The following is a 26,766-nucleotide window of genomic DNA, read 5'->3' as shown; positions in this document are numbered from 1 at the left end:
TTATCCTGTTCAGGTCAGCTCTTATTGGCTATCAGGTGATACCTGAGCAGGAGCTTATCGTGGGTTTTTTTCCATGCAGGTATTTCAGGCTTTAGCACAGGTGGGGTCCTGACAGGGGGGACCCACAGAGTGGTCTTTGTCCCCGCAGGAGGGCTGGCTCTGTGACCTGGGGTTCGACCTGGACTTATCTGATCCCCCTGGAGTTCAGATCAATGATGACCTGCAAGAAGGAGGCGTGACCGCCGTGGGTTTAATAACAGGGGGCTGATAGTGGGGCGGCAGCAGCTCTGTTTAGAGGGGGGAGAATCGTTTCTTTTTCCTCTAAAGCAGCTGGTTTCCTGTTTTCTAAAAAACTCTGTGAAATTCTCTGAGAGTGAACAGTTTGACAGTCGGTGGATTCTTCATCGATATTCATAAATATCTCTGAAAATTAAACAGAGTTCTGGATCGAGGCTGCTCCAGTGAACTAAAACTAGGCTAAAAAAAACGGCCGCTGAGCTCCACGTGTAGTCCTACAGATATCCTACAGATGGATTTCATTCTGTTTAACTTTTTCCACATAATCGGTTATATCTGAACCTACGTCATCTTTATAGAAAAAGACAACTGGAAAACCAAATAAAGATTTAAAAATCTGAAACAATAAGATGTGCTTGAAAAACGAACTACAATCAAATAAAATGCAGAGAAAACGTCTCCAGTTTGAGTTTTTGTGGAGCAGATGTTGACTCTGAACTTCTGAAACCTGACGTCTGACAAATACCCTCAATAAATAAATTAAAGAATCAGACTTAAACTGAATCCTCTCTGGAAGCTGACTAGAATGATGAGGAAGTATAATAACTCTGTTCTGGGTGTTTTAGGCTTCATGGATACGTGGCTGTCATCTGACACTCCAGGTTTTTCTTTGAGATCACGCCTCGCGCTCCAAGCCTGCTGATCCACAAGGATCTTGATTAGATCAGATACATTTTTGATAACTAATAGTAAGAGGAAAATGTCCCATCTTCACCATTTTTATGCTCATGAACAGTCAGATCTGGATCGACTCCGACAGGCTGAAATAATTCCCTCCTCTGTCCAGACGATCCAAACCTCTTTGATTAATCTGAACAAATTAAGGCTGAACGTAGATCCAAAAACGAGCAATGAGAAAAAAATACAACAATTACCAGACGTTTATTTAACAGACATAAAACCTCAAACCCTACATCTGTTTCTGGGTTTCTACAGCTTCTTCTTCAGATTTCAGACTGTATCAGCCTCACAGTCTTCATTTGATCTGAGGATAAACAGTCCACACTTAGTCTGAGGGTTGCAGATTTCAGAGTCCAGTATTAATCAAATTATTTTTCATCTTCTTGGAGATACAAAGTAAATGAAATGAGTAGATAACGGGGATGAATGTGAAGCCGCGCCGCTGCGTGAGCGTGTAAACAGTTTCCAAACCCGTGCAGATGCAGAAATCTGACTCAGATCTGGCCTCCGTAATCGTGCTGCGTGCCGTAGTTCGTGATGATGAGCGGCTCTTTGTTCCTCTCCGGTCACAGTTTATTGCACATCTTTGTCAGGCACCTCTGTTTCAGGTCTGTGGAGGAAAGGTTACAGCCAGGTCACAGAGTTTTACGACAAAACAATACCAGCTACGGCAAACGTTCCCCTCTGTTTCCTCCGATTACAATCCACGAATGATCCGTATTTTAGTGTGTTTAAGAGAAACGAACCGAGCTGCTGGCTGTTTCCACAAACACGCACGAGCAGAATCACGTGAAGGATTTATTACAGTGCAGGCAACCACAGCATACCACATTAAAAAGGGGTCGCACTCCTCAAAACACCCTCTGTTCCTTTGGTCAGCGGACACAATAGGAGGAGTGTGACGAGCTCTGAGCTCTGATCTCAGCCTGAAGGACGTCAGCAGGCCTCCCGGCTCAGGAAGACATTCAAACTTTGTCATTCCTTCAGCGTGCGACTGACTGCACTTTTTACTCGTGGATCAGTCAGGCTGATAAAGATTAGACAGACCCAACTAATCACTGCTGCACTGTTGCATTATTACCAGCTGCCAAATATTTACTCGTTATCACGTCAGTGTTGCTGCACTCGAGAGGAGTCGAGCGACTCTGTAATGAGATCTACCACGAGCATCACCCCTGCACAGATTCAGCTTCTTCTTCTTTTAAGTATGACACACGTTCACGAGCTGCAGCTCTTTTCATACCTTTGGAGAGATTACACACTAATGATGCGTCTCTCCACCCTCATCTCCATCAGCCACTGTTCAGGGTGTAGAATCAAAGTCAGTCAAAGGGAACCGGCAGCTGCTGGCAGCTCTTAAGGTGGAATGTTTTCTCACATCATAAATTGTCTCTGAACACACCTTAAATATTGATATGACCACTCAAACCCTTTCGTTTGTCTTAATCGTGACGTCAGCAGTGACTGGGCTTTCCCATGATGCACTGAGTGTTTCTTCTTCACTGATCGTCATTCTCTGTGTTTATACACCTCTCTACATTTAATCATTATTTATTATTAATCTGTGGCTCACCTGTCTTCCTCCCCTCACCCCAGATGGCTGCACCGCCCTGATCCTGGTTCTGCTGGAGGTTTCTTCCTGCTTGAGTTTTTCCTTCCCACTGTCACCAAGTGCTTGCTCACAGGGGGTCATGTGATTGTTGAGGTAATGTTGTGGCTTCTATGTAAATAAAACTGAGCTGAATTGAACAGAATGAAGAAAATCCTAAACCTCTTAAAAATCCTTCTTCCTGTTAATAACAGTTTTCCACCATTTTATCTTCACTGGGATCATAATCCGAACTTTGAGGAGAACCTGTCATGAAGTTTTGTCATGAGCTCGAGTGTAGAAAGGTTTAAAAAGCTTTAGCGAGCTCTCGTCTCCACACTGGTCGTCTCCAGTCCAGGAAAAACAGCAGCACATTTAAACTGAAGCTTGAGATCACTTATCTGAAGGAGCTTTTAGTATAAATGTGATTTATCTTCTTAAGTATTTAAAAATAAAAAGATAAAGTCACTAAAGTCACTGTGAAGTGCCGTGAGTGACTCGTTCTCCACCTCCGATGGAGGCAGTCAGCCTCCGTGCATGGATCCCCACAGGGCTCCTCGATCACAGAAGAAGAAACGATCAGAATGATTTTGTTCCATAATCGTAGCTTCATGCATCGCTCCATCATCTGCTGCTTTTCTAGTCAGGGTCAGGCTGCAGGTGCAGCAGCACCTCCTCCAGCTTTTCCAGAGAAACAATCTCTCCAGTGTGTCTGGACGTCTCCTCCCAGTAGGACATGAAACACCTGACCAAGGAGGCATCCTGGTCAGATGCCCAAACCCCCAACTGGCTCTCTTCATAGCAAAGGAGCATCAGCTTTACTCTGAAAAACCCCAGACGCCAGACAGAGGAAGCTCATTTCTGCAGGATGTATCCACCATCTCACTCTTTCAGTCATCACCCACAGCTCGTGGCCGAGGGTGGGAACAAGAGCCTGAAACACTTCCTCCACACAGGGAAGCAGGTCATCCCCAGCGTATTTACTGAGCTTAAAAAAAGATTTTAATTTCAATGAAATCAAAAATAATTCAAATAGTGGGCATGCTGTCGTTGTGGGAGGTGCTATAGGCAGCGAGGGGAGAGCTGCAGGAGGACTTTGCCCTCAGATTAGGCTCGCAGGTGCCTGCCTCTGTTTTCATAGCCTGGTTATAAAACGCCTGGCTGGTAGCCTGGTTTTTATAGACCGTCTGCAGGAAACCTTCTGCAGCACCCATCGTTCAAGATCCTCCAGTGACGGGATTGCAACGACATCACATGACTTTTCACGCTTATCTTGTAAAAAGTTGCGTCATCGTGTTCGATATCGTTGCCTCCTGAACACCTGAAGCATTCTGTGATGATCCACCAACGATTAATTATTAATGATCAAACATGCTTAAAGCAAAGGTCTCACACATACTGAATAAATGATGACTATATGAAACAGATTATACTGACGACGCAGAGCTGTCATCTTTTCCACATTTTCTTTCATTATTTTCTTTATCTTAATCATAAAATAAGCATTATGTGGAGAAATGAATGCGATCTCGCTTGAAAGCTTACCCATAAAACTCCAACAACCCTGAGTTTGCTCCCCATAAATGAGCCGGAGCTTCTGCGATGTTGTGCTGTTAGCTGAGAGTTTTTAATCTTTGCCTTCGCTGCTTTTCATGTCACTTTCTAATCAGGTTTATCGGAGTCTAAAAATAAACCCGGAGGTCTAATGAGAGCCGGAGGACTGAGCTGACAGGCCTCTCGACGGCCTGCCGCTGGAATCGTTCGCCGTGTCAGACGCCGGGAAAGAGGCGACTCTCTCCACAACCTCTTGAGCCCATTAGATTCCTGCAGAGCTGCTGCTCTAATGAGCTGTGATATGGGCCGACACGTCGCCATCAGCACAGGTGAAGGATGGAAGCGAGCTCCCAATTATCCGGTGTGCTTTAAATGCACCAACATGGATCGACTCTCGTACCAGCTTTACTGATGAAGCAGGAAACAACAAGTCATTATAGAACTACAAAATGACCTCATCTTTGAGGCTTTCACTTCTCGGTCCTTACTCGTCAGATTTTCTCCTTGTTATTGTTAAAAGGCCTACACAGACTGTATATTAAAGATGGAAGCAGCAACCGTGACGTCACCCTCTGGATCTGGGAGTCGTCTCATGTGAAGCATTTTCATCTTGGTGTTTTGAAGCACGCGAGGCATTTAGAGGACCTGCCGTCCTTCACTCACCTCCCTGTGCAGGTTCCCGGGTCGATGTCAGCGTTCACCTTTGAACCCTTTTCTGATAACAGCTCAGCGTCCATGTTTACGATAGTTAGCCACAAATTCTGAATGAGGAAAAACGGCTCAGCTTTGTACTCAGTGTAGTGTTCTTCTTCAATAGGTTTTATGTTTCCTTTCTTAATTGCCGTCATCGTGTCCTGTCATGTTTTCATCTCATCTGATTATTTTAGCACTTTGCTTTAAATCTGCAACATAAATAAATTTGACCATATGCATTCATTACCTCTAGACTGGACTATTGTAACTCCCTCTACTGAGGCCTCCCTCACTCCTCTCTTTAGCGTCTGCAGTTAGTACAGAACGCTGCTGCAGCCTTTTATCAGGTGTCAGACTGCGTGATCATATGACTCCAGTTTTAGCTAACTTACGCTGGCTTCCTGTGAAATTTCGCATTGATTTTAAAATTCTTTTACTCGCTTATAAAATCTTAAATAACACTGCCCCGTGCTAAAAAAGCACTAAGATCTTCTGACCTGATGCTCTTAATGCAACCTAAGTCTGGGTTGAAAACCAGAGGTGATCGTGTCTTTGCTATTGCAGCTCTCATTCGCTCTTCTGAGACTGTTCAGTCTTTTAAATCTCGTTTAAAGACCCACCTTTTTACTCTGGCTATGACGTAAAATATTTTGATTATCATTTGGTTTGTTTCTATGGTGTGAATGAGACTCGGCGGGTCCAGGGATCATAGGTTTCAGCCATTTTATTCAATACTTGTCACACCACGACACACCCCAACCCCCGAGTCCCCGTGTTTTTAACTCGGCGGGCGTGATTAAGGGTGCCGTGCAGGTGCGTCCGCCCTGCCTGCACGGCACCGGAGACCACGCCCCACCACAGTAAATTTGTCTTATTTTATTTATTTCCTAACTTGTGGAGCACTTTGATCAAAACTGCTGTTTTAAATGTGCTATATAAAAAAATTTATAGTTTTTTTATTTGATTTTGATTATCATTGTCGGGTCTTCACCTCGCGATATTAAGCACGGTGAGGCGACTGTTGCTGTGATTTGGCTCTATGTGAATAAAATGTATTTTATTTAATGGAACACTAAGAGTGAAACATCAGTGGGTGACATTTCAGATGCTTCCTCCATATTTTATATACAACCAGCTCAGAAACCAACAAATCAACATCATGTTGTATTCTCTGCATGCTTACTGAGACAGACCCGGCTTTACACTCTTTGAGCAGGACAACCATTTTCTCATAGACTTCTATACAGTCTGGGCTTTTCTGCACACCGGGTTTCGCTTCCTACCGGAAGAAAGAATGCAGACAGAACTGGAAGCTACGGCCATATTTCATGATGTCACACATCTCCAGCAGCAGCCACAGAAAGCTTCTTTTACGTCTTTCGCACATCCAGTAATTCTCTAAATGCTGCAAGACCCACAAACGGCAGCTCAGATGCTTCGGAACCAACCACAGCTCCCAGAAAGCGCACGAATGGATCCGATTGGGAAACCGAGGGATTCTACAACACGTCGGTCAGGCGGTAAGGCGGGCCCTGATTTATATTCTACTGGAAGCTAATGCAAACCATAGTTTTCAAAATGATCATCATGTGAGACTTAGGAAGACTTGAACAAGCAACTGAGAACATAAACTAACTCAGAATTTACCGAGGTTATGATTTGATTGAGCCGGTGAGTCGCCTCCTGCTGGCCATTATCAATAGCGCGGGTTTAAACCACAACCAATAAGTTCATCTACACTGAACAAAAATATAAACGCAACACCTTTGTTACTGCTCCCATTCCCCATGGGATGGACGTAGAGACCTAAAATTCATTCCAGATACACAATATAACCATCCCTCCCAAACAGCGGTCACAAATCAGTCCAAATGTGTGGTAGTGGGCACGTCTGCTATATTGAGATAATCCATCCCACCTCACAGGTGTGCCACATCAGGATGCTGATCTGACATCATGAGTAGTGCACAGGTGTACCTCAGACTGCCCACAACAAAAGGCCACCCTGGAATGTGCAGTTTTTTGCGCTATTGGGGGTCTGGGGACCCAGAACCGGTCAGTATCTGGTGTGACCACCATTTGCCTCATGCAGTGCAACACATCGTCGCATGGAGTCTATCAGATTGTCAATTGTGGCCTGTGGAATGTTGGTCCACTCCACTTCAATGGCTGTGCGAGGTTGTTGGATATTCGTGGGAACTGGTACACGCTGTCGTATACGCCGGTCAAGCACATCCCGAACATGCTCAATGGGTGACATGTCCGGTGAGTATGCTGGCCATGCAAGAACTGGGACATTCTCAGCTGCCATCTGCCCTGAACAATGTGAACCATGATTCATCCGTGAAGCGCACACCTCTCCAACGTGCCAGACGCCATCGAATGTGAGCATTTGCCCACACAAGTCTGTTACGGCGACGAGCTGGAGTCAGGTCAAGACCCCGATGAGGACGACGGGCATCCAGTTGAGCGTCCCTGAGACGGTTTCTGACAGTTTGTGCAGAAATTGTTTGGTTATGCAAACCAATTGTTCCAGCAGCTGTCTGGGTGGCTGGTCTCAGACAATCTTGGAGGTGAACCTGCTGGATGTGGAGGTCCTGGGCTGGTGTGGTTACACGAGGTCTGCGGTTGTGAGGCCGGTTGGATGTGCTGCCATATTCTCTGAAACGCCTGTGGAGACGGCTTATGGTTGAGAAATGAACATTCAATGCACGGGCGACAGATCTGGTTGACATTCCTGCTGTCAGCATGCCAATTGCACGCTCCCTCATTGCTTGTGGCATCTGTGGCATTTTGCTGTGAGACAAAACTGCACATTCCAGGGTGGCCTTTTGTTGTGGGCAGTCTGAGGTACACCTGTGCACTACTCATGATGTCAGATCAGCATCCTGATGTGGCACACCTGTGAGGTGGGATGGATTATCTCAATATGGCAGATGTGCCCACTACCACACATTTGGACTGATTTGTGACCACTGTTTGGGAGGGATGGTTATATTGTGTATCTGGAATGAATTTTAGGTCTCTACGTCCATCCCATGGGGAATGGGAGCAGTAACAAAGGTGTTGCGTTTATATTTTTGTTCAGTGTATGTTGGTCAGCTGGGTAACGTTGCTGTTTATGTGTAAACTATTTTCCTTTACAGCAGCTGGGCTCCACGGTGGGAACATTTTGCTGCATAAATAAGAGAAATTGAGAGTTGGGTGATTAATCTTTCATCTTCCTGGTCTCCAGCAGCCTTTCATTTCTAGTCGGCGCTGATCGCCTCTTTAATCAGTACCAAGTACAAACGAGCGCACCCAGACTTCAGATCAGCTTCAGATGATCAACAACGATTCTCTGAGTAACAACGGAGCAAAATTAAAGTGAGATTTGATTTTTCTGTTCTCGGTCAGCAGAGCTTTGTAGGGTAAGCATGAAAACTGAATGTTTTTGTCAGCCTGTTGTCATTAAATGCTTTCTGAATTAAGTTATCGCTGTTATCGCTCCCTGTTTTCTCCTCTTTGTGAGCAATTTCTCACCATGAAACACAAAAGCAGCCTGAGAGATCCTCTGGTAATCACTCCTCGTTATTTCTCACTCCAACATTAAAACCTAGTAAAGGTTTTAGCTTCTTCTTCTCCTCATCTCTGGCAGATCCTTCCACACGAACCCAAACAGAAACCCGCCGATCATCCTATCCATATATTTAGGAATATTAAACATCCCTGGGTTTTCCTGCAGTGCTTAGAAGAGCACAACATGAATACTATCCTAAAACATTTTCATCTTCTATCATAGGGTGACAGCATAGCTTAAAATGCACCGATATGAGAAACAGTTCACCGTTTATACTTAAGATCACATCTTTCCTGTACTTCCAAACTCCTCACGCCATAGCCACTATTTTCTATGTTAAACTTACAGCTCCACATGTTTCTTTTATGCCTCATGCTGATACTTGAGTAGCTTTGCATGAATAAGCGTTTAAATTAATCACTTTTAACTCCTGCTGAGCCTCAGTGCAGCTACTGAGTCCATCCTCTGACTCAAACCAGCAGTTTTTGCTCCTCCTCCTTTGAGCCAAATTTCTCCTCATTGGCTGCCCCATAAAGTGGGTGTGGTTTTCATACTACAAGATGACATCATACAGAGCAAAGAGAAAAGAAACTGTCTGATCCATCACATTCTCAATGTATATGAGATGAATTAAATACAGAAGGTTTAATTGAGACTCAGTAATACATCTAATAACTTCTCAGTGCTCTGCAGTTTCAAACCAGCACCTTCAGGATTTGGATCAACATCAGTTGTTTTATCTGACTCCTTTCAACATACGTGATCAGACTGCTTTAACCCTTGGATGCACAACCTACCAGTACCTACACTCTTCCACGAGTGGGGTCAAAAATGACCCCAAATAGAAACAATGCATTTTGCTATAAACTCGGTTGTTATTTGTCAAAATCTTTAAAACGAAGAGTTGTAACATTCTCATATTTGAGGTATTCCTCATAAAACGTGTTTGTGACATGAGGCACTTTGCATTTTTATTTATTTTTTCATTAATTTTAAGAAATCGCAGTTTTTGTATCACTTTTGTATGCTTGCTCCGCATATACTGCAGAAGCTGGGTCTTCCCTCTGAAAGGCACAAGTTGTTCATCCACTGTAACACAATCACTGAGGATGAATTTCTGCCTGCAGTTGACCAGGAACAGGCCCCATACGTAGCTGAAAGCTGCCATATGGTTTGTTTTCAGTCGGTAGGCTCTGGTCCTCTTGTCATCAAAGTGCAAGAAACGGCGAATATCTTTAAATCTTTGAATTGACATAGTGGCCTGTACAATAGGTTATGCAGAGGACTCCCAAAAAGCACACCGACTGGTACATCCCAGTTCTTCTCACTTCCTGCAAAAATGGTCAATCAAATGAAGGCCAGGAACTTATGTTTGATTATATTTTTCCACTCTTTCCCCTGTCTGTGGCTACTCTTCATGCCTCCATGTTTGTGTATGACAGCACCTCTTCTATTATATTATCAGACATGAACATCTTCCATGCATTTACTGGGGAGACAGTACTAAACCCAACTGCAAGCCCTGGCTGACTAATTCAGAATATTGTGGCTAGAGCAGTAAGAGGGGCTCATTCTGTTAGACTCAATATCCATTTCCTCTTCAGAGGACTCATCGGAGGACTCCTCTGTATCTGACTGGCCTTGTTAAGTGGGGGGGACAATAGTCTGGGTCCTCTATATCTGAGATGTCAGATTCTGAGTCAATGCCTCTGATGGGCTCTTCATCCCATCCGTCCTGGATCATTTGTAAGTCCACAGGGATCCTTGCTGGCCTCATAGCAACCATGCTACTTTAAATATTTTAAAAAAAAAAACATCAGAAAGGACAATGTTTGAAATGCACAGGAAACTATAAAACAGGGCTGCACATAAATGGTCCTCAGGTGCGCATTTGCAGAACCAGATAAGAAGTTGGAATGCGTGTTTGCGAACATAAGATGTTCTGGAGGAGGACGGACATTTGTTCAGAACTCTTAAAGATGCCAAAGAAGCAAGCGCCGTAGGCAATAACTTTGGTGTTCCTCCACAACAAAAGAAGCGCCTATTCTCTGAATTTCCGGGAATACTTTTATTTTGACAGCGAATGCACACCTGCAGACCACTTATGTGCAGCCCTGACTATAAATCACGTATGTTACTGTGTAAAAATTAATTCTTGATCCATCAGAAGTGTAAGTGGGTCAGTGAGAGTTGCTAAGAATGAAAGTTTCATAGAAGATTCCATAGGAACTGCTTGGGGTCATTTTTGAGTGGGGTAGAGATACAAAAACTGCATTTTTTTTAAATTAATGAAAAAATAAATAAAAATGCAAATGGCCTCATGTTACAAACATATTTTATGAGGAATACCTGGAATATGAATATATTACAACTTTGCATTTTAAAGATTTTGAAGAAAAACAACCCCTGGGGTCATTTTTGACCCCACGTGTGCATCTAAGGGTTAAAATCATCTGTCCATGAATCGTTCGTCACTATGAATCGTCTTCATGTTCTCAGTGTGAAAATGTTTTTTTTTATTACTTTCTTTCCTGTTAGCTCAAACATTTTGGAGGTGCATGTTTTCTTCAAGTTTCTTGGTCAAAATCTTAACAAACTCCTACAAAATCAATAGATAATGTTGTGGCCGACTGCATATTTTACAGAAATATTTTACCGATTTGAAAAGTTTACTCCTTTTCTCTTCAAACATCAATAAAATATGCAGTTTGCCCCGGGGCGCCCAAACTCTTTCATACGGCTGTATCAGGCTGAAGCGCTGAGTTTATAATTTGCTGCTGCAGGTGTTGGTTTTACTGCACAGGGAGTCTCGAGCATCAGAGCCCGGCAGGTCAATGACTCATGCTGTCCACTTACTTCTGGAGAAGGAGACCCTCCTGACCCGCCGACACACTTCAGAGGTGTGCTTCTCATACCAGAGGTGGCTGTCGTCACAGTACCTGCAAGACAAGATGACAGCATGAAGCGCTGACCTTGAGCTTCTGCTTCAGAGTCAGCTCGCCATGAGTGGGAACTTCAGCTTTCAACAGACAGAAATCAGGCTTGTTTTGAGCCACATGTCCGAGAATATACATTTTAATTGATGATTAACCTGCAAGCAAATACAGTCTTTACATGGAGGTGGTCACGGTCTCTGATCACACCAAAGCATTCCCAAAGCAGCGAGCAGACATAAATCTCTCCAGGACGTCCTGAGTTTGCCCAGGGGGTCTCCACCAGGTAAGACATGCCTGAAACACCTCACCTAGGAGGTGTCCCTCTCAGGTGACTTCAGATGTGTCAAAAAGAAAGGAAAAAAAAGGTTTTGGCAGCAGGGGAATTAAACCACCAGGACTTCCACCCTGAACGCTGCCCGGCCCACAGACCACTTCACCTCCACAGCCCGACCTGCTGAGCGATCAGGCCAAAGAGCCACAGCTGTCTGGCCTCTTCCTCTGACCCGGCTCCAGCACGGATCCTGGGGAAGGTAACTCGCTCTTTTTTTCTTCTTCATCATTCGTAGTAAGAGCTGTAAGCCCCAAACAGGAGAATGGCACAGGCGTTAACCCTCAAACAAGCAGGGTAAGAAAAGTCAGAGCACCTCTGACGCCACAAGGATTACACCAGGAGCTCAGTGATGCCCCGGCTCAGATCTGGGATGTCAGGCTTGTATTTAACCACATGGGGGCTAAAAGAAACTACTGAGCATCATTTTGAGTTGTTGCAATTTATTAAAATTTCAGCCAAATCGACTGACCTGTCGCATCATTGTTTCACTTTGATTTTCAGGTTTTTTTTTTTAAATCCAGCCCTCTGCAGGTCGATAATCTTTGTTTCCATCAAACAGCATGAATAACACATTGTCCGGTCCTTCTCAGTGTACATACCCAGCATGATTTCTTCTCATTTTCTGAGCAGTGCTCATTAGATCGAGAACACAAACAGCTTCATTTTAACATTTGCTGCTGTGAACTGTCACGAATGACGTCAGCCACTCATTCTTGTTAAGAATACTGAAAGCTTCACCCTGTAATTTCTGTCTACCTGTGTGTGTCTGTGCCTTACACTGCCGGGGTTTATTGTGGCCACCTAAAGAAGTGCAGCAGCTGAGAGAAATAAGTGATGCAACACTCTGAGCAGGAGTACAATTCAAACCGCCGTCTGCAGCGGTGCTGTCTGGAGGCAGCAGGGGGAATTTGCCGACCTTTTCATGCGCGTCTTGTGGCTGAAGGGTCTGCACAGGCACTGGGAGAAGAACTTGCACAGCTCGAGGACGCAGGGCTGCAGCTTGTGGGCGCCGACGGTCGTGGCGGCGCCGGGGACGGACTCGGCGCTCAGCTCCGGCCTCCTCCAGGGACAGCCTCTCAACACACAGAGAGAAGAACGTCAGTCGTGAACCGGCTTAATTAATCTGTGTGTTCTGCAGGAGAAAATCTAATTAGGAGGTGATGTCCACAGACAAAAGGTGATCGTCACATTAAAGATAATAAACATATCATAAATTAACCTTTAAAAGCTCACAGAACATTCAGATGAATTTTAATTGCGTGCTCGTCCACATGCTGCACGTTTTTGTTCGCCTTGCAAACAGGATCACGATGGGAAAAATCTTTTCCTATTCAAATTTAAACCAACAAGAGGGATGTTTGGTCGCTGGTGTGGAAATGCAGCACAAAGGATTTCATCCTGGAGCGTGATTAACATCAGCGTGGCAACACAACCAAAAAAAGCACGCACAGAATCTGCTTTTCATACATGGGACATTTTAGAGAACATATTACAGACGGTGTGATGACGTGAGGGAAGGCGTGCACACTATTGTCAGTGTGGCTCTGATGGTGTCATTGGAATAGTTTCCAGCTGAATGAAGCTGCAGTCAGTCGGGAATATTTCAAGAAAGTTTCTTGAAAAGCTAAAAAACCTGAGGCTGAGGAGTTTCCTCTGCAGCAGGGGCAAAGTTCAGAGTTCAAACACTGAAAGGGTTGGCTGAGAGGAGACCTTCATGATGAAAGTCTGCAGAGAAACCTGAACAGAAACATACAGAGTGGACTTTGGACCTGCAGAGAGCTGGACTGATACGTTCAAAATCCCACAGAGTCGTGTTAAAATGTTCACCTTTACAGCAGAAATAAGCACGTCCTGAAGCAAAAACACCGCCCGCCTCTGTGACGTTTCCTCCTTTGTCACAACTGCACGACTGTGATAATTTTTATAACTCACCTTTTTCAATTAGATCAAGCTTAAAGTTAAAGTTGGGGGTGTGGCTGCTTTGATTGACAGGTAGATGCTGTTAGGTGTCTCCTAGGCCCCGCCTCCACATCAGTAAGTCAGATCTGCAGTCTTTGGTGTTTGTGTTGCTTCATTTTTCCCATATTTACTGAATTTTCTTGGCTGCCTTCTGTAAACCGATCAGCTTCAGTTCCCTTTAAACCTCAGTGCTCTTCTGTCCTTCACGTTTGTCCTGCAGCTCATCCAAACCTCCATCTGCTTGTTCTCCATCACCACTAGCCACTACACTCCGGCGGGTCCCGTCCTACCGCCTACTGCTGCTGGGGCTCTGCCCTGCGATGTAGCTTCTAATATTTTATAACTCTGTGCTTCAATAAATTATGTTCAGTTCTCTCAGAGTCTCTCTCCTTATTAAACTGCAGTCACTGAACACGAACCATCGATTCTGGAGCAGTTTTAATGCAAACATCCAAAAAGTCTGTGCTTCACTTTTGGTGAATTAAAATTCTGGTATTGTGTTCGTCTTTCACTTCACATTAATTAGCAGATGACTGAGTGTGCAGCTCACTATGATTCAACGATAACTCAGCTCTGAAACATGGATTTAGTTACATTTGTAACTTTGTAACATATTGTAATATTAAGTTTACTTAGTTACTGTTCCTACTGTCGTGGAGCAACTGTACCCACATAACTTCCTCTGGGATTATTCTGATTCTGCCACGCCCATCTTTTATTTACAGTCTATGTTTCCATGGTGACACACGGAGCTGTGATGGTGTGGGGGGGCTTCAGGCAACAATGAACCCACAGCAGCTTCCTGCAGAGACACAGCAGCACGTGAGGTTTGAGGGTCATGTGACTGACGAACTGCTGAAAACCTGACGTGAACTCATGAGTTCAGCCAACAAGTGTCAGTTTTCCTTCTTCAGCATCATTGTGAAGAGGAGAAAATCAGTCAGCAGGTGAACTCATGCAGCTTTTCATCTGAGCTCCTGTCTCCAAATTTACTCATCATTTCATTTTAATTTGAACAGAAATAAACACAAAAACAACAACGACCTGATTTTCAGCGTTCATTCCTGAGTGAGTGTGTGTGTGTGTGTGTGTGTGTGTGTGTGTGTCAGTCAAACATCAGCCTCCACAGGCCGACACTCAGACATGTGCAGCTGGGTGACAAACGCTCATTTCACTGCACGCTAATGACTCGCTGACAAATTGCACAGGATGCTCCGGCCTTCTGATTGTTGCTAGGCAAAAATCAGAGGGGGGGACGGGAGCATTGGGGGCGCAGCTGTTATCTGCAGTGTGGTGTTACTGCCATCTAGTGGCTGTGCTGGGAAAGGTGAAGAAACACACTGAGCGCCTCACAGGTGATATCTTAGGAGCCACAACCATCACGTGCTGCTGGACATTAATGCAGCGCAGGGCACCGGGCACATCAACAGCAGGCGCTGGGTTTGGACTCGCTGCTGGTAACAGATCGGAACATTTCTCTAACTTTTCTCACTCATTTGTTGGACAAACTGTAACAATCATGATTACGATCACCTGTTTCAGTTTACATCACCGTCACATTATTTACCCCATTCCTGTCCCAGTTTTAGTCCTGAAACCCCAGAATGGCTGTGAATGAACAGATGACACAAGCCAAACCTGAGATATGCTGAATTCATGCTGCCAACGTTTACATAAAAACACCGGCGGCGTCAGCCTCCTTGTGGAGACACGTGTGGTATCAAACTCCTGCATCACATTGTTCTCAATTTATAGTCACAAGATTTTCAGAAACCTTGACCACTGATTTTAACCTCGGGGTCAAAGTCACTATGATTCAAACTTGTCAGAGATTTTTAGTAGATACACCCATTGTATAGATGCTCCTATGTCACCTCGTACTCTCGTTATTACATTCACACACTTGCATGTCCATGCCACCCGCCCGTCACGTCATGATAATCGGCCGTTTACAGCTGAGGGATAAAAATCCAAGAAAATATACGAAGGGTGTCCCAGCAGGAGGGTCCTGGGTTTGAATCCAGCCCAGGGCCTTTCTGTGGGAGTGTGTGGGTGTTCTCCAGCCTCCTCCCACAGTCAAACACATGCAGTGAGTGTGAACGTTGCCTCTGTGTGTCCCGTCTTCCTCCCTGACCTATGATAGCTGGGAAGGCTCCAGCCCCGCGTGGCCCTGAACTGGAGAAGCGTAAGAAAGTGGATGCTTGTTGTTTTTCTACACAGTCTCAACTTTATCTACCGTGGGTCACACTATTTATGCAAATTACACTATATTCAATTAGTGAATGTGCATTTCACATATTTTAATCCATTGTCACATAAAATAGTCTTAATGTACGTTAACGGCTGGAAACTGTTGACATTTGAATCCGTATTCATTTTCCTCACGATGTAATTATGGAATTTCATAACGAGCTCCTGGTTTACGCTGAGTGCAGCAGACAGATAAACGCTGAACGCTTGGCCTTAATTTGACTTTAACCTCTGCAGCTTAAAACCCATCAAAGCTTTCACACAGGAGGCTGCGAGCCTGCGTTACCATGGTTACTATCTGCAGCATGGCTTCCCGTGCCACACACACACCTTTCTCCTGGCTGAAATTGAATCAGTGCCGCTGGTGTGTCCAGAAATGACAAAGGAAGGCTGCAATGTGATTAGAGTCGCTTTGTGAGAGCAGGTCAGTGGGCGGAGTCAAACTGTGGCTACAGTGATGTTACACAGGTCTCCATGTTTGATTTCCTCCGTATCCATTCATCAATAACGACATAAAATCACTCGTCTGTCCTTATGTTTCCCAACAAGCCGTCATCATGGGTCACAGTGAACCCGTCGCCATCTTCGTCTGTCCAGCAGGTAAAACTGTGAGAACTTCTTCAGAACTGAAGAAGCTTCTCGGATGAGAGGAGAAACGTCTTCATGAAACTTAAAGAAGTCCAGATTTTCTCTCATGTATTCCTCTGGTGCATTTTTGGTTTTATTCATTTTTTATTCTGGTTATTTGCCACATTTCATCTTTTTTATTTTGAGAAACACACAAGAGCATCTTCCTCACTGCTGAAGCTACAAAATAATTCATATTAAAATATCTGAAAGAACAAATCGTTTACCTGGTTTCTCCGTTGGCTTGCTGGGAGTTGTAGTTCCTCTAACCAGAGGCCCTGTAGTCCTCCTGGGCACCGTGGGTCCTGCTGAGGCTCGCACAGGTGGAAGTCTCGTGGAATGAACTGTGGACGTCGTGTGCGGGGCTGCTGTGCTTGTAGACGGCGGCGTGCGGATCAGACTAACTGCTGGTGAGAAGGTTGAAGCTCTGCCCGGCGTCGTGGGTAATCGTGGTGCTGCTGTGGTGGGAGCTGCAACAGTCGGAGCGGCGGCGGTGGTGGTTTGCCGTTTTAAGGTTGTAATTGGTGCTAAAGTTGTTTTTTCCACTATAGTTCCACTCTGAGAAGATGCCACAGTGGGCGTGGTCCCCCTTTGTGTCGTTACAGCTCTTGCGGTCATGCTTGGCGCCATGGGTTGCTGGATTGTCTCCGGTGTTTCGGCTGTAGTGTAACTCTGAGGCTTGACGGTCGTAGGCTGTGGAGCTGTTGCGAGCGGCTGAGCTGTGGTGACCTTCGCTGTAGATGCAGCTGCTTCATCCACAGCTGTTGGTGAAGCTGATAAACCAAGAGAAAGAAATAGGCTCGATTTTCTGTCTCCACAAGAGTGAAAGCAGGACGCAGCCATCATGGGACTGAAGACAGAACCACGTGTTAAAAAATAAACACGTTTACAGCCTGAGTCAGCAAACAGGTAAAGCTTAAAGGTGTCCTCGACTCCACCTCAGCAAACTGGACCTCTCCACTGTGTCCATGCAATTTAAACTTTTAACAGAACCTATGCATATAACTGTAATCTGTACACAGTCATATAAACAGCAAACAACAACAATAAACAACAAAACTACTTCATTAAACTTCACCAAAAACAAACAAAACAAACCGAGAGACAGAGAGTGGGAGCATCAGTGGTCTGATCAACATTTTAGTACACTACAGGATTTAAAAAGGCTCGATGACCACAGAAGACCAGATGGGGGATGATCACAGGATCTTTTCCATGGTAAAAAAACCCCCACACCTTTATAGGAAAGAAACACCCTTCAGAAGGTAGCTGTATCCAAGCACAGGGAAGACAGAGGTTTCACACTGAGATGCAAACCAGTGCTGAGCAACAATGAACATATGAAGCTAAGATCAACCTGCATCACAACCACAACAAGAAAAAAAAAGCGCACAGGAGGCTTGAACAGGTAACAACGTACATCATACGACACTGGCTGTAAAACAGTGTGACGCACAGACGCATCGCTTCCTTTAGCCAATAACTAATGTTTCTCAATCATGTGACACGACACTCGACCACGGAGAGAGCTACACACTCTGCTGAGATTCACAGCTCAATAACATGACAATGAAAAGTAAAAAAGACCCTGGCTGCAGTCGCTCCGTGTGCTCAAAGATCAGTCTTTTGGTCTTCCTGGTATTTCTCACACAAACAATTTCTCCTAAAAATTAAAACCTAGCATCTGACTGACTTCATTATACTTTTAAAAACCTGAACAATCTCTTTTATTTAGTGTTCATTCATGCATATCCTTTTAAATGTGCTTCCAGTTCTTTGTTTTACACATTTGGTTGTGAACATCAGAGATAAACCAGCTTAATCCTGATTAAACTTTGGAAACCGAGTCTGGCCCGAACTTCCTGACAGATCGAGCTGTGAAGACGAGCCAAACGCTGAACGCCGGCCTCCTGGAGAGACTCACCATGTGCGGTTGAATGGACTCTGCTGGTTAGCATGGAGCTCATCCCAGATGGAGAGATGTGACTCAGATTCGTGGGCAGTTGGTGCCATTCTGAGATTTAAAATAGACAATTTGAAGAGGAGAATTAAGCGGCTCTTCGAGCGTCTGGTTGATGACAGCAGATGCTTGAAGGGGCCTGTTAAAGGTCCTGATGTACTCACCGACAGGGAGCCGGAAGGAGATGTTAGCTGGTTCAGAAAGACAAAGTGGGGAAAAAGAAGACATAATGAGCTCTACACTGATCTGGTGCTGTTCGTTTTAATCTGCCACCTGCTGGTCATCAATGAATCCGTCACAAACCAGTGAACAGACCTGTGTGCGGTCCTTCCACGATGGTCTGGTTGAAGAGCGGCGTGATGGAGCCGACGTCCCACAGCTCAGGCACCTCTCTGCCTGGACAAAACACAACGTCGCATTCAGACAGACACCTTCATCAGCAGCATCATCATCAGCCTCATCTTTGATGCCAGAGATGTTAAACTCATTTTACAGGGAGGACTGCGCACAGCCCACCGATCCAACGTGGGCCAAACAGTGAAACGCCAATCAACAAAGTTTAATTACACATTTAGAAAAAGAAAAAAGGGGCAATTTCTACAGTATGTCTCAGCTTCCTACGTGATGAAGATGAAATAAATGTGTCAGCATGATGTAAACTGTGTGTGTGTCAGTAGGAGAAGCTGCAAAACATGAAAAGTTAAAAATATAATAAATATACGCCCTCCTACTTATTTTACAAAGCGGTCCAGCGGGCCCCGGGCCTTATGTTTCACACCATTGCCTTATACACTATATGAAAGATTTTTCAGGTATACTACAGGAGCATTTATAAGGTTTAGTCATATATTTTATCTCTTTAATCGCTCTCTGAGGTCTGTGGAAGATAACAGAAGCTTCCCCACCAGGAGGCGCTGTTTTACCAACTGCGATTGTTTTTGGATCTGCTGCTCTTTGACCTTTTGAGAGCTCTTTTTAGCCCCTCTGCTGGATGCTTTGCTGTGTTAAAGTGTAAACAGAAAAAATGTTTTGTTGATGTTTACGTGATATCTCTTTAAAACCAAACATGGAGATAAGGTCACATAACTGTTTCTCCACATTCTGCTGAGAGCTTTCATTTTTAAATGTTTAAAAACACAAACATTTATAAAAAGTTCCTCAGTTTCAACCTCATCTTATCTGATTTTTGGCTTTTAAAAATGCTTCACCATGAAATAAATCAAGGGAGAAAATAAAAATGTGATACACACAAAGGAAACACCCTGTGGGCTGAACTACTGGAATATACCCAACACATTTCTTACTGCTTGTTCTCAGAACAATAAAGATTCAGCTTTTAAAAACAGTTTATAGTTTCACACAGCTATAATAAATCTGACTCCTTTCTTGTGAGCATGGACCGGGTATCAGTCTTAGACGTGGGTCAGGAGCAGGAAGAAAAGGTTTCTACTTCTAGACCTCTGTGAGGATAAAATAAGCATGCAGTGTCATTCCCCCAGGCCTCAGAACTTTACTCAGGACAGAGGAGGCCTACACATACCCATCTTACCGGCCATCACGCAGATGTAGATACAGTCTGAGTTATTCCTCTGGCTCACTGAGACACAAGCAGACAACACGCCGTTAGCCAGAGACACAAACACATCATATAGCGTTTCATTTAAATAGCATCTACCACCTGAGAGTATCGAGGAGGATTTAAAGAGCTCGTGCAGGTAGCTTGTAGAGTTTCCCATCACATCCAGCAGTATGGCTGTAAAGTCTGATGGGAAACAAAAACAAGTTTACATGCAGCAAACTGCACGAAGCGTAAAATGAGGCTGAACGTTCGAATCCTCCTGCCTGTTAGGTCGTTGGTCTCGTTTGTGACGCAGTAGCAGAATCGCCTCCTGAACACGCTGCTTTCTATGCTTCCCACACTGGAAACTGCAAAACACACAGAAACTGTTCAGAGAGCACAAAGTCATTCAGGAATTTAAAGTTTAAGACGTGTCAGGACGACACGGCCTCCAAACATCTGCTGACCTGCGTATTTCCAGCTTGTTAGTCTCAGCTTCTGCTAGCAGAGCTTTGCATGATTAACAGTTTAAAATAATCCTCATTTATCTTATTCTGAGCATTGATGCAGTTCATGCTCCGCCTTCAATGCTCTGTTTTAGCTCTTCTCCTTGGGCGCCCGGGGCCTTTGCCCAGCTCAGATGAACATATTAGGCATGTCTCCTCTTGATGACATCATACAGATCCCACAGCAGGAAAAAAACTGTATGAAACTGTCCATACACTGACCTCACGACTGAGTGGATGACAACACAGCCACCACTGGAACAGGAGATATATGACAGATAATAATCAAAGTAACAGAATAAGTCCTCCTTAACAAAGTTTGGCAAATAAGATTATTTCTGTAATATGTTAGGACACGTCCTCGGTGCTTTATTTTGCAGTTTTAAATAAAATAATGGGTTCTTCCCTTTCTCAGCCTTCACCAGTGCATCAAACTTCATGACTGACCCTAAAGGTAACAATCTGACACGATTAAAGAGAAAGTCTCGTCTTAAGAGTAGAGATGGTTAACATGCGGTGGTGTAATTACTACACATTCACACCACCAGATGGCAGCATAGACAAATGCAGCCTTCGCGTTACTCTTTGCTGTCTGCAGCTTCGGAGGAAGCAGACGTTTGTAAGGAGAGAACATTTACTGTTGTAGACCAACAGGGTGAGTTTGTGCAGAGCCAGGGAGCTGTAGGACGTGACGCTGAGCAGAGAGAAGAGCTGCCGGGAGCCTGCAACACAAAACAGGCGAACATGTGAGCTCACACAGCCTTAGATGCATTATTACATACAGGAGAGCACTGCGTTCACTAATGACAATCTCATGATTAAGGAGAAAGGTGCAATAATCAGTAAGAGGACGGGGTCGATGTTGCGACCTCGTCAATGAGCCTGAAAATCAAAATCAGAGTTAAAATGTTAAAACTGGGCTGAAGGGAAGCTGCTCTTTGAGCGCACTGCTCCTTTAAATGTTGAGTCCTCTCTGCAGTTCAAAACCAACAGAAGTGTGACTCTGTGGTTCAGACCTGAGAGACAGCGACAGGACAACGTACCCGAGTGGCTGGAATTTATTAAAGTATTGACGAGCGGCGTGAGGTCGATGGCAGCGGGGTCGATGTGCTCTGCTGGGATTTCTGGGAAATAAAAGCAGAGCGTGAAGTCAGCGGGAGCTCGTTCCGGGTGTAATCTCCGTTATGGAGACAGCAGCATCAGCAGAATGAGCCAGTGTAATTACTGGATGTACTGGAAGGGAAAAAAAGTGACAGTTACCCAGAGGAATGGGTCCCCGGGGGGCGGGGCAGTTATTTAAACAACACAAGGTCAGTGTAACAGTTGGTCTAATCGGCATTTCACTGAACATTTCAGTGATACAACCCAGAGCAGGTTCACAGATGTTAGCTGATGACTTCTCTGAAGTGTGTGTTGGTGATGACGGTATTTACCGTTAGACAAACTGCTCCTCTGGGACGTTAACGACGTCTTTAACATTCGGGGTTTGAGTTGGTAAGCTTTGGACTGAAGCCTGATGAATGGCACATTTTATGCAAATTAACTGAGTTTTAGTTACAAAAAGGAGGATTTTTTCCACATATTTCTTAACATTGACCAACTGTACCCTCCATCCATCACCGCTGCAGCATCCTCAGCAGAGGCCCAGACCTCCACCAGCAAATCCAGGCAAACACTGAGGCGTTCCCAAGCTAGCTGGAAGATAATCTTCAGCAATTTGCCAGGAACTCCTCACCTAGGAGGTGTGCAGGAGTCAGATTCCCAAACCAGATCAACTAGCTGAGCTTCACCGTTTGGAGGAAGCTCGTCTCAGCTGCATCCTATCGGTCACTAGCCAGAGCTCGCGGTTGTTCGTGGGCGTAGATCGAGCAGTAAATCATTAACTTTGCTTCCACGCTCTCTCTTCACCACAACGGATCAGTCTGTCCATCTCCTGCTGTCCCCCCCCTCACTTGTGAACCCAGAGCTCCACCCTTTCCCAGCTGTGAAGCTTGGTATTCATTGACTTTCTATCCATCCTCTTCCACATATCCTTATCAAGGTTGTGGGGGGGAGGGGGGGGGGTGCTGGAGCCCATCCCAGCTACCATAGGGCGAGCGGGGGAGTATACCCTGTGTTGTTGCAGGGCTAACACACAGAGACATACAGACAGAAAGGCCGCGGCCAGGTGGAGGATTCGAACCCAGGACCTTCTAGGTGTGAGGCGCCAGTGTTAACCTTATTCAATTAATATATTCAAATATCACCTGGTTAAAGAAACAATATAAAAAAGAAATCTGACATGTTCAGTGACTCAGTCTGTGCTGTGATGCAAACCCAGAAAGTTTTTTATTATTCAGAAACTGCAAACCTCAATAAACATAGTTTCCTGAATGTAGTGGGGGACAGTCGTGATCTTTAAAAAGATATTCATATAAAAAATACACTGAAGCCAGTTGTGTGCGCCTCCACATCAACTGTGTGTAGGGTTTTTATTTTTGCTAGGTGACAGCGCTGCAGTCGAAGTACTTTGTGGGGCTTTAAAGTTTCTTTGTTCGAGCTGGAAAACAACACGTTGAGACGTATTTGGCAGCCACAGTATGTGAACAAGCAGAATGAGAACCAAGGAGGAAAAATACCCGTGGAGTCAGCAAAGTCTCTCCTGTGCCTGTCCTCCTGCTGTCTGCAGATCAATGCTGGAGGAAACAAAAACAGCAGTTATTACTATTATTAATAATTAAACCAAACAATAGAGCCTTTATAGCCTCGGCCTACCTTGGCTCACGAGCAGGAGTATTAAAACTGCAGAAACACAGATTATGAAAGAGAAGCGTGGATGCTGTGTGAACCTCCAGGAGCCTGCCATGACTGCTGCAAACACAAACAGCATGCAAACGTTCACTCTCAACATAAAAATACAGCTTTTAGTGGGCTACATGGTTAGCACAAGGGCAAAGCCACCAAACCCCGTGAATTTGCATCTCATGTAAGCTGCAACAATCAGCTCATATATGAGAGACACGTTGCTCTGTAGAAATCAGCCTCACACACAAACAGAGCAGAGAGCCAGGAGTTACAACATAAAAGCTGAATAGATCATCGTCACATTAGTGCTGGAGACGACGTTAAAAGTAATTATTGTAACACTTTGTAATGCAGCTGAGGGTGTAATTACCCTGTAACGGAATGAATTTCAATGCATTTTATTTGACATTACAGTGTAATCGAATACTTAAAGCTAGGTCTGTGAGAGTAAGGATGTAACAGGGTGTAAGTCAGGCTTTTACAGGAAACAAAGAAATAATCATACTGTAAGTAAATGTAAGAACACTGTACTTCTACTGTAAGTACAATGTACGTACTTCCAATAGAAGTACATGAGTCCACTCCATAATACAACCCCACAGAGTGGAGCATATTTATGATGCAAGCTGTGGAAATAATGTTTGTTTTTCTGCAAACTTACCGTGAAACTGAGCACTACCTCAAATTACTTACAGTATAATTATTTCTTTGTTTCCTGTAAAAGCCTGACTTGTTGTTGACACTCTGTAGTGTACCTACCTTTAAGTATTTGTAAGTAAATATAATTACATCAGAATTTTAAATCAGATGCACTGAAATTCCATTTGATTACAGGGGAATTACACCCTTAGTGGTGGCCCACCAAAACAAATAAACTCAACAGAATGAGGCCATAAACATCTGTGTATAGCTCTGAAAGCTAATAACTGAAGCTGAGTTGGGGACTGGCCGTACTTTAATGTAATACTAATTTAAACCATTAGGTGGTGCAGTGAGTCTAGATAACCTTTATCCAGGTAAATGATGAAACACACATTTCTTCTGTAAAAATGCAAAGTCTGTGCAGGAAACAGAGAAGAGGCTAAAGAGAACTACAGAAAGTTAAAGATCCAGAAACATCTGAACATCTGGTGATGAACGCGTCGGCCAATTAAAACACATCAGCCTCTCTCTGCACACTGCAGGTAAACTCTGTGCCTCCATCAAACACCTTCAAAAGAGTGTCGGGTTTGTGTAAAAAACGTCACTGTGAAGGACCAGGAAGCCCTTCACAGTGACGTCATGATGACTCTATAATCCCACCAGTAGACCCAGTGCTCCCCAGAATGTCGGTAAAGATTTTTAGGAGCTTTTACATTAAATTTTCTTGGCATCTAATTTGCGTTTTGTGCGTTCAAAGTAGGGCTGCCACGATTTGTCGACTAGTCACGATTACGTCGACTATCAAAATCGTCGACGACTGATTTAATAGTCGACGCGTCGTTTGAAGCTTTGTAAGATCCCAAAAGACCCAGGAATAAGTAGCAGGATTTAAGAGTGTAATAACGGACTGAAACAGAAGATGGCAGCACTGCATGTACAAGGATGCCAGCTGCCGTTAAACCCCGAAGAAGAAGAAGAAGAAGAAGCAGCTTTGTCCCAGAATTCATAGCGCGGCCCAGCTTAGTTTCCAACAATGGCGGTAGCTAGTTAGTTTTAATATTACTCATTCTTTCTGGGTCACAAAATAAACGTTTAACATATTTTCAGGCGAGAATGTAGCTGTGTAAACCTCAAATATCGGCTCAGTTTATCAGGACACCACATATTTTCAAAAGCGCTCCGACGTTTTCGGAGACGTCTGTTACCCACTAGCTCGATAGCTAGCCGGGGGCTAGGTCACTAGCGCTGTGAGAACACCGGACTCCCGGCAAATTGTTTTCAAACCCACCGCCGTCTTTCGCTACTCAGGTTAAATATATATGAGTCACTTAGATAAATTAAAAATGTTGTTGTTTGGCTTTTTTTTTTTTCAGTATTTTATTTGTTCCTGAGTAAATCGGTTTGGCTGAGATTAAAGTTATAGTTTTTACACAGCTGAATAAACGTCAAGCAGACAGCTGATTATCAGAAGTGTGAGATGCTGGAGAATTTACTCCGGTGTCCTGTTATATTTTAGATAGCAAGGAGTTTATTAAACTCCGAGACAATCTGCTAATTTCATTAAAATTGAATAAACTATCATCTTGTCTTTATTTTTAGTTAGCACCTTAAAAGCTTAAAGCTGTAAGCTAATGATAGTTATATAAGAGCAGATGCTGCTGGTGCAATAAGCTGTAGTTTTATGTCCAGTGGATGATGATCTGATTAGTCGACTAATCGCATAAATAATCGGTGACTAGTCGACTATCAAAATAATCGTTTGTGGCAGCCCTAGTTCAAAGAAAGTCTTCCTCAGTCTAGTCACTGCATTTCTGTATTTCTTGACTCATCAATTCTGACCAAGATAAAAATCACACACATGCACAGTCACAGGTTTCACAAATCAAAGTCAAAGCAAACTTTTTCTTTTCAAAGTGAACCGTCTTTGTTTCCATAAAAAGAGGAAAATATATTGTTTTTACAGCAGCAGCACTCAAAGTTCACAGCATTCAAAATTTTAACTCCAATTCTTCGATAGTTTGACCTGCCATAATATTATTATTATTATTGGCTCCCAGCTAAAATAAAACCAGTGAACACGTCTCACCTGCTGCTTGAATTCACCTGCAGCCCTGCGGAGCCTCCACCAGCCTCCACCCTGCGGTCACACACCGGCTGTCAGATAACGATTAAACAACGCCTGTTTTCTCCCCTCTGAACATCAGCGGGCTGACAGCTCAGCGAGCTCTGGCTGCAGGCCGGGTACTGATCCAAACTCACTCCTGCAGCTGCACTGCAAGAAATATCCAACTGCAGGTGCTGCACTACACTGCCCCCCAAAGGCAGAGACAGGAACTGCAGGAGGCTCTGAAAGCCTGGAGATCGACTTCATGCTGTTTGACGGTGATGAGAACAGAAAACTGTACTTCAGCAAGTCGTTTTGACCATGTCTACGTTCCTAATTGCTGCCACGTGATTGGCTGGTTATATATTTGTGTTAGGGAGCAGTTGGACAGTTGTTTCTGTAAAGTGACAGGTCAGTGTAAATTTAGTCAGTCAGACACTTCAGGTGAGGTCAGGCTGCTGTGTGTGGCCTCTCCTCACACACCTGTTTTCATTTAGCACGAGCTAATTCAAGCTCTTTTCATTTATTGGTCCAAGTTTCATGCATCCTGCAAATAAGCTGCTGGAACTCCAAATGTCTGACTCACACCAACATACAGCCACCTCACTGAAACGATCCTTGTGAAACACAAAACTTTGAACTTCTGTAAAAATCTAAATCATACCTGACGTGTTTCTTCAGTTACACCAGATGAAATCCATCAGGATTGGTACTTAGCCTGAGTCTGTGGAAAGTTT

General features: G+C 44.2%; 1 protein-coding gene across 4 annotated transcripts; it reads right to left on the bottom strand.

Moving 5' to 3' along the window:
- Positions 1-1,160: 1,160 nt before the first annotated feature.
- hhla1 (HHLA1 neighbor of OC90) lies at positions 1,161-26,475 on the bottom strand. Of its 4 annotated transcripts, none has more exons than XM_026149259.2 (15): positions 26,012-26,475; positions 23,254-23,346; positions 23,118-23,174; positions 21,543-21,623; positions 21,138-21,221; positions 20,278-20,361; positions 20,114-20,197; positions 19,976-20,032; positions 18,751-18,831; positions 18,600-18,626; positions 18,400-18,489; positions 16,703-17,248; positions 12,556-12,712; positions 11,229-11,311; positions 1,161-1,588 (listed from the first exon to the last, which is right to left on the bottom strand). In XM_026149259.2, exons 2-15 carry the CDS (start codon positions 23,342-23,344, stop codon positions 1,545-1,547), a joined length of 1,566 nt encoding a protein of 521 aa, XP_026005044.2. In that variant the 5' UTR covers positions 23,345-23,346; positions 26,012-26,475; the 3' UTR covers positions 1,161-1,544. The 4 variants fall into 4 exon arrangements, with proteins under 4 accessions (XP_026005044.2, XP_026005043.2, XP_026005045.2 ...); XM_026149258.2 differs by having other exon boundaries at positions 23,254-23,349; positions 26,012-26,473; XM_026149260.2 differs by having other exon boundaries at positions 19,985-20,032; positions 23,254-23,349; positions 26,012-26,471.
- Positions 26,476-26,766: the final 291 nt, after the last annotated feature.

This window comes from Astatotilapia calliptera, chromosome 18 (assembly GCF_964374335.1).
Source record: "Astatotilapia calliptera chromosome 18, fAstCal68.1, whole genome shotgun sequence".
Lineage (NCBI taxonomy): Eukaryota > Metazoa > Chordata > Actinopteri > Cichliformes > Cichlidae > Astatotilapia > Astatotilapia calliptera.
The sequence above is the reverse complement of the archived record's forward strand: the minus strand, read 5'-3'. Positions and strand labels throughout refer to the sequence as shown.